The 13,286-nt window shown below is 41.5% G+C and overlaps 4 protein-coding genes across 8 annotated transcripts; 2 read left to right on the top strand and 2 right to left on the bottom strand.

Annotated features, from left to right (window-relative positions):
* The first annotated feature begins 50 nt into the window (after nucleotides 1-50).
* On the top strand, nucleotides 51-2,116 carry LOC110756828 (GDSL esterase/lipase At5g14450-like). The gene is made up of 5 exons (XM_021958301.2): nucleotides 51-732; nucleotides 857-1,066; nucleotides 1,178-1,344; nucleotides 1,433-1,706; nucleotides 1,810-2,116. Exons 1-5 carry the CDS (start codon nucleotides 450-452, stop codon nucleotides 2,064-2,066), a joined length of 1,191 nt encoding a protein of 396 aa, XP_021813993.2. The 5' UTR covers nucleotides 51-449; the 3' UTR covers nucleotides 2,067-2,116.
* A 1,135-nt stretch (nucleotides 2,117-3,251) lies between these two features.
* LOC110756529 (GDSL esterase/lipase At5g14450) lies at nucleotides 3,252-5,108 on the top strand. The gene is made up of 5 exons (XM_021957968.2): nucleotides 3,252-3,639; nucleotides 3,728-3,937; nucleotides 4,025-4,197; nucleotides 4,315-4,588; nucleotides 4,670-5,108. Exons 1-5 carry the CDS (start codon nucleotides 3,399-3,401, stop codon nucleotides 4,918-4,920), a joined length of 1,149 nt encoding a protein of 382 aa, XP_021813660.1. The 5' UTR covers nucleotides 3,252-3,398; the 3' UTR covers nucleotides 4,921-5,108.
* Nucleotides 5,109-5,815: 707 nt separating this feature from the next.
* Nucleotides 5,816-7,728, bottom strand: LOC110756518 (elongation factor Tu, chloroplastic-like). The gene has a single exon (XM_088250053.1). The coding sequence runs from the start codon at nucleotides 7,600-7,602 to the stop codon at nucleotides 6,115-6,117; it is 1,488 nt and encodes a 495-aa protein (XP_088106179.1). The 5' UTR covers nucleotides 7,603-7,728; the 3' UTR covers nucleotides 5,816-6,114.
* Nucleotides 7,729-8,056: 328 nt separating this feature from the next.
* Nucleotides 8,057-11,328, bottom strand: LOC110756797 (SAGA-associated factor 29 homolog A). Of its 5 annotated transcripts, XM_021958265.2 has the most exons (11): nucleotides 11,018-11,326; nucleotides 10,875-10,947; nucleotides 10,607-10,775; nucleotides 10,304-10,397; nucleotides 9,999-10,075; nucleotides 9,603-9,712; nucleotides 9,370-9,461; nucleotides 9,092-9,145; nucleotides 8,714-8,867; nucleotides 8,549-8,562; nucleotides 8,057-8,340 (listed from the first exon to the last, which is right to left on the bottom strand). In XM_021958265.2, the coding sequence occupies exons 3-11, from the start codon at nucleotides 10,722-10,724 to the stop codon at nucleotides 8,223-8,225; spliced, it is 831 nt and encodes a 276-aa protein (XP_021813957.1). In that variant the 5' UTR covers nucleotides 10,725-10,775; nucleotides 10,875-10,947; nucleotides 11,018-11,326; the 3' UTR covers nucleotides 8,057-8,222. The 5 variants fall into 5 exon arrangements, with proteins under 5 accessions (XP_021813957.1, XP_021813966.1, XP_021813950.1 ...); XM_021958274.2 differs by lacking the exon at nucleotides 10,875-10,947 and having other exon boundaries at nucleotides 9,603-9,709; nucleotides 11,018-11,328; XM_021958258.2 differs by lacking the exon at nucleotides 10,875-10,947 and having other exon boundaries at nucleotides 11,018-11,325.
* Nucleotides 11,329-13,286: the final 1,958 nt, after the last annotated feature.

The following is a 13,286-nucleotide window of genomic DNA, read 5'->3' as shown; positions in this document are numbered from 1 at the left end:
TCTGATGACTTGTTTGCTCACTAATTACACCCACCAGATAGAGAGGGAATATAATCTCTTAAGCAGCACAGCATGCATAACATAATAATTAAGGACAACATTTGATTTGAAAGAAGAAAAAAAAAAAAAGAGCCAGTTTATGGCACCATTAAAGGGAAATTCTTGTCTGCAGGAAGAAATTTAAGAAAATAGTAAGATGCTCATATAAAAGTAAAAACCACAGCACAGATCAAATGAACAAAGTAAGAGCAGTCTGGCTAAGCTGTTCACACTGACAAAATAGCTAAAAACAAATCAAGGATATACCAGTTTTTTCTCATTGCTTGCAGAGTAATGAATCTCAATAAGCCTCTTTGTCTTTCGTATCATCTCTCTCTCTCTCTCTCTCTCTCTCCTCCAGGTGTCTATAAATAAGAGGGCACCTCCAATCCAAGTGTGGCCTCCTACATATGAGTTGCATGTTTGGTGTGGTGAAAATGGAGAGGGTAAGATTATTTGTTGTTGCTGCCAGTATTTTGGTTGTGTGTGTAGTGAGGAGTGTGGGAGGTGAAGAGTTGGCAGACACATTATCAGCATGTGATTTTCCAGCAATTTACAACTTTGGAGACTCAAATTCAGACACTGGTGGTATATCTGCTGCATTCTACCCCATGGCATCACCCTGTGGTGAAACTTTCTTCCACAGACCAGCTGGCAGGGGTTGTGATGGCCGTCTGATGATTGATTTTATTGGTAATTATCATGAACAACCTCAACCTGCAGTAAATGTATTAGACTAGTTGTTTAATTAAATCACCATTTGCCAAATTTTATAACAACACTGACAAATGATGACATTGATGTGCTAATTATGCAGCAAAGCACTTGGGATTGCCATACTTGAGCCCATATTTGGACTCACTTGAGAGCAATTTCAGACATGGTGCCAATTTTGCTACCGGAGGGGCAACCATCATCCGGTATAATGAATCCTGGTTTCAGAATGGTGTGAGCCCTTTTTCTCTTGACATCCAGATTGCTCAGTATCAGCAGCTCAAGTCACGTACCACCAGTCTTTACAACCGAGGTCACAAATTTATGAAAAACAGATCATGTCGCCTTTCGAAAGCTTTCGATTTAGTTTACTTGACATGTACGAGAAATTTATTCTTATTTGTTATGAAATTGTGATCTGCAGCCAAGAAACAACCCCACAGATTCCCAAGAGTTGATGACTTCTCAAGGGCTCTTTACACTTTCGATATAGGACAAAATGATGTAGCTGCTGGTATTCGGAAAATGAGTGATGAACAATTTCATGCACAAATCCCAGACATCGTTAACCAGTTGGCTACAGCCATCCGAGTAAGTATATTCTGAAACTTGCACATTAATTAATTAATTAACAAATGTCTTTGGTAGAGAAAAAACTAATAGCCACATTATGTTAAAGAACTTGTATGATCAAGGGGCGAGAACATTCTGGATACACAACACTGGTCCAATTGGGTGCTTGGCAGTGACCTTACACTACCTCCATAATCCAAGCCCTGACTATGTTGACCGCCGTGGTTGCGTCAAGTTTCAAAACGACATGGCTAGACAGTTCAATAGGGCGCTCAAGCAGAAAGTGTTCCAACTAAGGAAGGAGCTCCCCCTTGCTGCAATAACACATGTCAATGTCTTTGCTGCAAAGTATAAACTTCTCAGCAATGCAAAGAAGCATGGTAAACCAAATTCAATATTGACAAGAACTCATCACACTACCATTTGCAAGTAAACCATTAACTACTTCATTAAACTAAAATCATGTAATTAATTTTTATGCAGGATTTTTGGACAAGACAAAGATCTGCTGTGGATATCATGAAGATAACAACCATGTGTATTGTGGGAATAAGGGAATCATAAATGGCACTCAAGTATATGCTGGTTCATGTGAAGATCCTTCCTTGTATATTAGCTGGGATGGTGTACACTACACTGAAGCTGCAAATCATTGGATTGCTAATCAATTAATCAGTGGTTCATTCTCAGACCCACCACTTCCAATCACAAATTCATGCCATAGGCTTCAACCTCTGTAGTTACTTCCACATATGTAACTCTTTCTTAGCCTACAAGTTAACAAGAAATTAATGCAGTTGACAATTCAAATCAGCAAAGAGTTTTAAATCTAACTTTTTATGAATATGATTGGTTAAAAGAGGTGAAATTGATGAGCACCAAAAGTAATGAGCAAACAATAGAGAAGGCAGTGTTGCTAGCTTTAGGAAACAGGACTTGATCAGTGCCCATCACAGCAGAATCAGTTTTAACTTCAATAGCTCTTATGTATTCCCCAACAGTTCTAAGCCCCATGACAAATGGCCCATCAATTAACTAACACAGCTTGGCCAGAGCCCAAGTTAGCTACAACATCCAACAATCCAATGGAATACCCTTGTTTGTATCTGATCCACCTTATTGCTTCAACTTCTGTTAGCCTCTACCATTTTATTTGTTTGGATTTTAATACAGCAACTGCCATGCACACTGCTCAATATCAAGATTTTGCTGATCACTCACTATTCATCCCGGCAGATCGAGAAAGACTTCTATGAAATAGAAATATCATTATTTTACAATCTCAACTAATAATACTATAACACGCATGATAACACTTCTATATGACATAGCATTATTGATATGAGATAGCAAATCATTGCTATTCCCGTTGCAATTAAATTTTTCTCCCGCTAATCACGCATTAACAAAATCTGTGTTCTTTACTTAGCTGCTCAGGAGTTTGGCATGTACCGACAAAACATGGACCATATCTAAGACATCTTAAATTTCTATTTTTTATATAAACTTATGTAAGGTACGGTTAGGCTTAAAGACACGAGAGTCACACACCCCACATCACCGACTACATTGAAAACTTGTCTTCAAGTCCAAGACACTTGTTCATTCACTGCCACATGATCATGATCAGCCGGTGTCACTGTCCCTTGTGAACAAGGCCATGTGATGTTGCTGGATCGTATTAGATTATCCTGTCCTCCATTCTGCTGTTCCTGTCACTCTCATAGCTTTCCCAATCTAAAAGCCAATTACCACCATAGCTTAGTTTAATCACATCTGATCTCAAGCATGCAGAGAACCCAAAAAAGAAATGATCGTGATAAAAAGATTTTATCTTTTCTTCTTTTTCGGCCGAGTAAAATCAAGAGCACATGCGTCTGATGAATATGTTTGTCCCACATTAAAAAAGAAAGTTGGATAACTTCATCCTTAAAACCACGGGTCCTTCCTGTTCTGGCTTCGGGGTCGGTTTCCAACTCTCCTTTAAACGAGAGTGCCTGATTGTTATCGCTCTCCCTAACCTAGCTATAGCATCAACAAACAGTGGTCCTGGTTGTGGTCCAGCAGTGACAATGGAGCTCTGGAAACTACTGGTGGCATCTGGGTTCTTCTTGGCTTCATGGGTTTTGGGTGCGGGAGGTGAAAATCTACCAGCTTGTTCTTTTCCGGCAATTTACAACTTTGGAGACTCAAATTCAGACACAGGTGGCATATCAGCTGCATTTGAACCAATCCGAGCTCCTTACGGCGAAGCATTCTTTCACAAGCCAGCTGGGAGAGACTCTGATGGCCGTCTCATCATAGACTTCATAGGTAACAATTCAAATCAAACACTTGAATTTGTATGCTTTGGTTTGTTTTAGTGTTCAATTGCGTTGAGTTGAATGGTAATGTTATGTAGCTGAGCGCCTAAGATTGCCATACTTGAGTGCATACTTGAACTCACTTGGAACTAATTACCGGCATGGTGCAAATTTTGCCACTGGAGGATCAACCATTAGGAGGCCAAATGAAACCATTTTCGAGTACGGCATTAGCCCTTTCTCGCTTGATATGCAGACAGCCCAATTCCTTCAGTTCAAAGCACGCAGCGCCGAACTCTATCGCCAAGGTTCAATCTTTAGCACCAAGTCTGTTTCAAGTTTCAATCTTTATCCTTGTTAGGACACTGAGTTTTAACTGTTTGTGATATGTCCAGCCAAGAATCCCTCTGATAGAAGCACACTTCCCAATCCTCAGGACTTCGCAAAGGCTTTGTACACTTTTGATATTGGGCAAAATGATCTTTCTGTCGGTTTTCGGAAGCTGAGTTTTGATCAAATTCGTGCAGCATTGCCAGACATCCTCAACCAGTTAGCCACAGCTGTTCGAGTAAGTAGCAATACAATCATTTGCTTAAGATCAACAAGGTTAATTAACTGTGTCAAGTGTGAGCTTAAACAAGCTTGTTTTTTTAATGGGGTGTGATTATTGTTTGAAATTCTTCAGCGTATATATGAACAAGGGGGGAGGTCATTTTGGATACACAACACAGGTCCTATCGGTTGCTTGCCGGTAAATCTATTCTACAATCTGAATCCACCACCAGGCTATCTTGACGACCATGGCTGTGTCAAGGGCCAGAATGACATAGCCATAGAGTTCAACAGGCAGTTCAAGGACAGAGTGATCAAACTAAGAGCTGAGCTCCCACAAGCTGCAATCACATATGTGGATGTCTATGCTGCCAAGTATGGACTGATTAGCAATGCAAAAACTGAAGGTACCCGATTGTTCGATTTCATTATCTTACCGCTAATTATGTTATTAGATACCCAATTACTGATGCATTGTTTGCTTGCAGGATTTGCTGATCCAATGAAGGTTTGTTGTGGGTACCATGTGAAGTACGACCATGTCTGGTGTGGGAACAAAGGAATGGTGAATGGAAGTGAAGTATATGGTCCTTCTTGTCAAAATCCTTCGTCTTACATCAGCTGGGATGGAGTTCACTATACTCAGGGTGCCAACCAGTGGGTTGCTAATCATATACTTAATGGCTCTTTGTCATCGAACCCGCCAACTCCGATCACTCAAGCTTGTCATCGGAGTTAAGAGTACCACAGCAATATGGGGTTGGATATTGAGCTAGGAAAGCAATTATTATTATTATTATTATTATTTTGAGAAGGTTAGCAATTAGTAACAAGATGTATTACAAGAGAAGGGACATATAGACTCAGACAGTCTTTGAAAATCTTCATCACGAGGATATGGAATTCATATGATGACTGCTTCAATCAGTTTTTTCTTTTCCCATTAACATCAACTCATGGCAATTCATAAATTCTCGATTCTCTTCTAGTTTTAGAACCCTCAAGACCTAATGAACATGATGCAGAGTTGAGCATTAACAATAATATTAATACAGACACACAAATGCATTTCGACTGAAGAAGGGCATAACCAGATTACTTGTTTGCGTTGCATTCTCATCGACTGCAAAAGATATGCAAACTCTTTGGTGTCAAAAATAAAAAAGGACAACAAGAGAGAACCCAGAAACTGTCTTGTTGCAGTCGAGGGCAACTGTCCTTAGCACCCCTCTTACCGACAAAAAATGTGAGATCACCTACCCTACACCAAGCTGCATGCTTGACAGAATGACACTTGAGGTCCAATTCTGATATATCCTGGACCACTAACCTTTGATTTGATTGTCACAACTACATACAATAGTGGTGGTGGTGGTGGTGGTGGTGGTGCAAACAAGGGGGTGGGGTGATGTAAAACTGAGAGAAAACAACACACACTGCTCCAAATACATCCTGGACCATTAAACTTTGATTTGATTGTGACAACCAAATACATGTAAGATTCAGAAAGCAACAAACAAACAGATGGCAACTGACTTCACTTTCAATCCGATAACATTCATATCAATCCCAGTTCCTCATCCCCTTCAACTCAACAAAGAGCCAAAACTCAGAAGGGACACAGAAACTTCACATGACAACAAAAATTGCTCTGCTTCTCACCTTATTTTACTTCTCTTAATAACTCTTACAAAACACTTAACAAAAAGTATTGAACTTCTTGTTGCAAAAACTTCAACAGTTACCATGCTACTACAACAGCAACTCCAAAAATCATTATAAAAGCAAGAAAGTGACAAAGAGAGCAAAGTTGAAAGCGATCAAGCTATCAACAAAACTATAATCCACACCATAAGTAACTAAGTAAGTTCTCTATAGATTTAATCATAAAATAAACACCGACTGAACACCCTAACTAATAACACTACGAAACTCACTCAATAATGGACTGGATGACACCAGCCCCAACGGTCTTGCCACCTTCCCTAATAGCAAATCTCATTCCCTGCTCGCAAGCCACCGGCATTATAAGCTCCACCACCATCTTCACCCGGTCCCCCGGCATCACCATTTTTGACTCCTCATCCTTGTCATTCATTATCCCGGTCACCTTCCCCGTAACATCCGTCGTCCTCATGTAAAACTGCGGCCTGTACCCTGGGAAAAACGGGGAATGCCTCCCTCCCTCCTCCTTCTTCAACACATACACAATGGCCTCAAACTTGGTATGTGGCGTGATGCTTTTCGGCTTGGCCGCCACCATCCCCCTCTGGATATCAATCTTCTGAATACCCCTCAGCAGAAGCCCCACATTGTCACCAGCCATAGCCTCATCAAGCGTTTTCTGAAACATCTCAACCCCAGTCACTGTTGTATTCCTAGTCTCTCTCAATCCCACAATGTCCACATGGTCCCCAACTTTCACTCTACCCCTCTCCACCCTCCCCGTGGCCACCGTGCCTCGCCCTGTTATCGAAAACACGTCCTCGATCGCCAGCAAAAAAGGAAGGTCCGTCTGCCGTTGCGGAATCGGAATGTAATTATCCACAGCATCCATCAGCTCATATATCTTGTCCACCCACTCATTCTCCCCTCTCTTGATCTCAGGGTTCGCCATCAAAGCCTCCAAAGCCAACAATGCCGACCCAGAAACCACCGGCACATCGTCTCCCGGAAACTCGTACGACGACAGAAGCTCTCGGACCTCCAACTCCACCAGCTCAAGCAGCTCGTCGTCGTCGACCTGATCCTGCTTGTTCAAGAACACAACTACATTGGGCACGCCGACTTGTTTGGCCAACAATACGTGCTCCTTAGTCTGGGGCATGGGGCCGTCGGCGCCGGAGCAGACTAGGATAGCGCCGTCCATCTGGGCGGCGCCGGTGATCATGTTCTTGACGTAGTCGGCGTGGCCGGGGCAGTCCACGTGGGCGTAGTGGCGGGTTTCGGTCTCGTACTCGACGGTGGCGGTGTTGATGGTGATCCCGCGCGCGCGTTCTTCGGGGGCGGCGTCGATCTCGTCGTACTTCTTCGGGGCACTGTTGCCCATGGAGGCTAGGGCCATGGTCAGGGCAGCTGTCAGGGTCGTCTTGCCGTGGTCAACGTGGCCGATTGTGCCTATGTTCACGTGCGGCTTCTTGCGCTCGAATTTGCCACGTGCCATCCGGACGGTGAAGGATCGGCGCCGGCGGAGCGATGGTGGGGGTCGCAAGACTGGGGAGACATTTGTGGTGGTGAGGAAGGTGGAGGAGAGGAAGGGTGGGTTGTTTGGCATGGAGCAAGCTAGGGTTTTGGGGATGGTGGGTTTTTGGTTGGGTTTAGAGAGAGATAGGTGGGTAGAGAGAGAGAGTGAGGATGAAGTTGGTGCTGAGGGCGTGAAAAGGAGTTTGGATGACAATGGGGCTCCGATTGCGGAAGCCATGGATTGTCGGCGGCGAGGATGATCGAAAGAATGGGCGGAGGAGGCAACGAAGACAGGGAATTTGAAGGGGAAGGGTTTTGGAGATCACAGTGGGTCCACTTGCATAGCCTATATGTAAACTATAACTATTTTTTATTTTCTATAATATTCATATTTTTTTCGCCAATCCTATAATATTGATATTCATGTTAGCTGTTTAATTTATTAAACTCATAATTATACATTATGCAACATGAAATGGGTATTTGGCCAAAAAAATTTAAAATTTAAAAATAAGGTAAAAAAGGTGCTCGAACTTTGACGAACAACTAACCTAACTCACAACTCCTTTAAACAACAGAGTTTATAATATAGGGTAAAGTGTTTGTAAATAAAACACGTGTTGTATCACCAACTGGTGAGCTTTCATTGCCGAGACTCTAATGAAGAAATAAAACATATGTGACTCTACATAAAAAAGAATAGAGTAGATGCTTAAATTAAGAAGAGCTAGTAAACGTGTGGTTACAGAGTACTGTACTGTTTTACAGAGTAGTGTACTGTGGGGGTGCGGATGGGGGTGGTGAGGGTAAATTAATTTAATTTATGCATAAAGTTATTCTATAAACGGCAAGAACGAATCACTGGCGATGTCCATCTGGCAGGGCAACCACCTTATGGAAGGGCACTACCCTCTGAGGCAAGGCTCCATCTTCCTCGTCGTCATCAAATTCCAGCAAATACCTGTCCAAACCCAAACTGAACATATCATGTATCCTTCTAATATATATGCAGAAAATAGTGTTGTTCGAGTACTTGAAACAAGTATAATTGTTTCCATTTGCAGGTCATTAGGTTATAGGTGGTTTGTATTATATATTTTCAATTTAGATTTCGAAACCACATAAACAATGCACTGCTACCAAAATTTGGGAATGCAAATAAAGCACAAATCGATATCACTTACTCATCTGTCTTCCTCTGATGGTTGAGCATCCCACAGAAGCACGCAAACAACATAACCAGGGGTGGGTTAGTTCCACATCATAATCACTAAAACGAAACAAAAAGGACTGGAATCCACGAAAGAAAAAATGAAAAGTGAATCAAAGTGCATGGATGGAATCATCACCTTGCGATGGCCGTTCACCACAGTTGCCTTATATAGTGCAGTTGTTCCTGGATATACTGCCAAAACGTGTCTTCCAGTAGGGAAATCTTGGGCACTGGAAGGATCAGTTCTCTTGGGGAAAGGGATAATAGCTGTCATAGGCAACTTGTACTTTCTGAGAGCAGCAATGACAACAGAGAAAAATAAAGAGGATATCCCAAATAGTGAGCAACTTAGATTCAGCTAATTGGCATTGTGATAAGCACGTAATTTCAAAATTCATTTGTGTAAAGCTAATATAAAAATAATCATGAAACAGAGAGTTGTTAAGTATCGGAAAATCATTCAATACAAAGCAGAGAAAACAGAATTGTTAAAACACCCAAAAAGAGAAGTCACCTTTGGCCACCACCTTCTTCATCATCACCTGGCTCCTCATCTAGTACTTCAAGTCTGCACGTAAACTGGCATTTTAATAAAAGGATCAAGTAGGTTCTGAAAGAATAAGTAGCCCAGTGGAGTGTCATTCTTCATATCATTTTGTTCCATTATTATTAACTAACATCACACGATATCCACATTAAACAAAGCAACCTGCTGACAGATACTGACTGTGCTCAATCAATTATCACGGTAAACTACAAAAGTTGTCATATAGAAAGTAAATCGAAACTTACTCTCTTGTTTCCTTGTCGAAATGCAATACTTTTACAACAAGCCACTCTTCCTTTTCAGCATCTTCTTGAGTGACCATGACCCTAGCTGCTACCTAAAAGTGAAAGTAAATATCAGTAAAAACAGAACTTCAACGAGTATCAATTAGGTGAAGTACAACATTTTAACCGAGAGTGCTAGAGTAGCTGGCTGCGTGCCGCAGCCAGAGATGACAGATCACCATGATGCTGCATACCTGTTCACCTTTTAGACTAGCAAAAAGCTCAAGTTGACTTCGCACGGAGGGGGACATCCTCGAAATATCTGAATCACTCTTCATTCTCTTCCTTTTCTGCTCATTACCTTCTGCAGTATATGTAATATCAGCTAAATGAAGAAAATAGAGTGTTTTCCAAATAAAAAGCACGGGAATCTCATTGGAATTTTAGTCACTCGATATAATGCCATATATATTTATATACTTGGTAAGCATATATATATTGGTATCTATCAATGAAACCAACTGAACGAAAGGGCTTGGGACACTCATGATTTGTTTATCTTGAAAACAAAGACTGCAAAAGATTTATCTATAAGCCAACAGAAAACTGTAATTTTTTAAGAGGAATGCTAATAGGTCTTTGATCCATACCCATCCTTCTCCGTGGCTGCCCTGGAGGTCCAGAAGGCAACAGAGCATCAAGTTGACTCAACAACAAATTTGAAACACTGCAAGCAAACACAATAAACTAACCTGAATAGGTTGTCAATAAACTAAGGTACGAAAAAGAAGTTATGACGAGCATGAGCTTCAGAAACATATTTCTTTTAATCTTCAGCCAAACGACCCAAAGAGGTAAAGGTATATGTAAGCTTAATAGGAACTTTTTAAACACGTTTTTGTTTTTCAGTTCCAAGGAAGTTTTCAACTTCATTTAGGATATAAAACAAACATACTTCACTTCACTTTCAGAAAGCTCTTTGGCATGAACATATAAAGTCTTCAACTTCGCCAACGAATTATCCCCAGGCTTCTCAACCACTTCAGGAGCTATATAGACACGCAAAGAGAGATTGAAAAAGAAATTAATATTATATGTAAAACATACTGATACTGGTCATTCTTCACTATTCACCAACTGATCGATTAAAACAAAAATCAAACATCAACAATATTCCAATGAAATACGTACTGTAAAAAGGACAAAACCAATTATAAAAATTTAAAAGATATCTCCAAGGACTAACAGAATGACTCACTGGCTTGGAGCTTCTTATGCATCTTGTTTATCTCGACGAGCACCTCTTCTTGATCTTTCCTTAATTGATCGAGCTCTTTTGACTTGTCCAGTATTCCTGCAATGTCTGGCGATGACATTGTTTTGTCCTAAAATTTCACTCCCACCAAATTCGAAACAAATTCTGAAATCTGATAACCAAACAAATTAAACTTCGGGATTTGAAATCTAAAGTTATAGAGGAAAGTGGAAATTTGGTGTTGATTTTGTGTTTAATATGTTGGACATACCCTAAAAAGTGGCCGGAAGTGGCCGGAAATTCAAATTGAAAACCGGCCAACTTTGAATCCCGATTTGAGTTACCTACGCTAAAAATCGTTTCAATCCTACCCAACCATCAGCTAGAGCTCGAAGAATAGATGAAAATCCATACCTCACACGTCAAGATTGGTGGCCGGAGGAGGGAGTTCGAGTGGCTGGAAAAGCTGTCAAAACCGACGGCTTTTTCTGCGTTTTCCGGCTGCTGACGGCGGCGGATGGCGTCGGGGCTGATCGGGAAAGGTTGCTGGGGTGGTTGCGGCTCTAACCCGGCCGGTCTGGTGGTCGGTGGTGGTCGGCTGCGGTGGTTATGGAGGATGTAAGGTGCGGCTGGGAGGTGCTGTCGAAGGGGAGGGTGAAATCGCACGGAGAGAGAGAGAGAGAGAGAGAGAGAGAGAAAAAAAAAGGATTTTCTGTTTTTACTAAAAAATCCAGATTTTGAAAATATTATGATTGTGCCACTGAAGGTTTTTAGATCGTATTTTCTTCGTTACAACTCCGAATCGAGCCCACTACGCGTCTACGGACTCCCGATGTGTGCACATAAAACGAGGTATCCTAGAGTCCGACTACGCATCTAGGGCGATGGAAAAGCCTCGGAAGACATTTGGTCAACCGGGCGGTCAAATTTCCCGAATCAGGTCAACCGGGCCTACAAGGCCCACGACCTCCGTTTCACAATCCGAAAGTTCCTATAGATCCAACTAAGTTTAGAAAACACGTCCTACGAGTTTGATCCAAATTGAACGGTTGGATTGCTTACGATCGCACGATCGGACAGTTATCGCAAACCACAAACTTCAAGTTATTAAATCGGCACATCCGGGGCTCCGAATCACGATCCGCAAAATCCTACAAGATCCTAGGAATGTCTAGATCAACATATAATAAATTGAAAGCGATCCAACGGTTCTAACGTATCGAACCCGAAAATCGCACAATATGTAAAATCTGTTTGGGTTCAAACGTTATCCGAATTGAAATTCGCAAATTCCTATGCACTCGTGACATCAAGGGGATCGTATTGGGACACAATGCCCCTCTGCTACAGTGCCCATGCGCCGCCACACGCGTCGGCAGCGCGTGGGTATCCAAAGCGATAAAGGCTCCCCGAAAAGTGTCCGGAAGTGGCCGGAAATTCAAATTGAAAACCGGCCAACTTTGAATCCCGATTTGAGTTACCTATGCTAAAAATCGTTTCAATCATACCCAACCATTAGCTAGATCTCGAAGAATAGATGAAAATCCATACCTCACACAACAAGATTGGTGGCTGGAGGAGGGAGTTCGAGTGGCTGGAAAATCTGTCAAAACCGACGGCTTTTTCTGTGTTTTTCGACAGCAGATGGCATCGGGGTTGGTCGGGAAAGGTTGCTGGGGTGGTTGCGGCTCTAACCCGACCGGTCTGGTGGTCGGTGATGGTCGGCTGTGGTGGTTATGGAGGATGGAAGGTGTGGCACAATCATAATATTTTCAAAATTTGGATTTTTTTAATAAAAACATAAAATCCTCTCTCTCTCTCTCTCTCTCTCTCTCTCTCTCTCTCTCTCTCTCTCTCTCCTCATGCGATTTCCCCCTCCCCTTCGATAGCACCTGTAACCAAGGTCTTAAATATCGATATTATCCCGATAATATCTGAATTTTGGGGGGCCGATATTTTAGCAACTAACCATGGTGTTATCGTCATAATATCGATATTATCCCGATAATATCGGGGAGATAACTTCAACATTTTTATGAATGATTTGGGCAATATATCGAGATATTATCGATAATATCCCGATACGAAACCCAAAAAATACATGAAATTTTTTGAAAAGCCTCCCTTGTTGCGCATAGAGGGATTCGAACCCTCCCATTTTACTCCTTCAACACCTTAACCACCATATCATTTATGTTTTTGTGAAGTCAAGAAGATGACTCGTAGAGAAAGAGGCAAGGGGACTTTGTCAAGTCAAGAAAATGACTCGTTATCTATAACTTCGGACTCTGTTGGAGTAGGAAGTAGTAATTATGGTTATACTAATAACCAACCATTTCCCTACCCTTCATATCACATTCCTGTTGGGATGGAATCAAGCGACTCATGGAAAGAATCCGAGACTCAATCTTCAAATGATTTTGCTTATGGACAACGTCAACCAATCTCGGATCCATATGGGTGACATGTTAACAATTACATGCAATTTTGGGGATTTATCATTTGATGACTACTCTTCAAAATATACTTACTCTACACATAGAGATGATGAAGATAGTGAAAATTTTGAACCTCATAGGAACTCTATGTGGTACTAAGTTACTCATGTATCTTACCATGCAATGTATAAAATGTAAAATATTGTAGTAATTCATTATATATAAATGATTATGGTGTGTTTAAT

Source organism: Prunus avium, chromosome 3 (assembly GCF_965620075.1).
Source record: "Prunus avium chromosome 3, drPruAviu1.hap1.1, whole genome shotgun sequence".
Taxonomy (NCBI): Eukaryota; Viridiplantae; Streptophyta; class Magnoliopsida; order Rosales; family Rosaceae; genus Prunus; species Prunus avium.
This window is presented reverse-complemented; position numbering and strand designations above follow the sequence as displayed.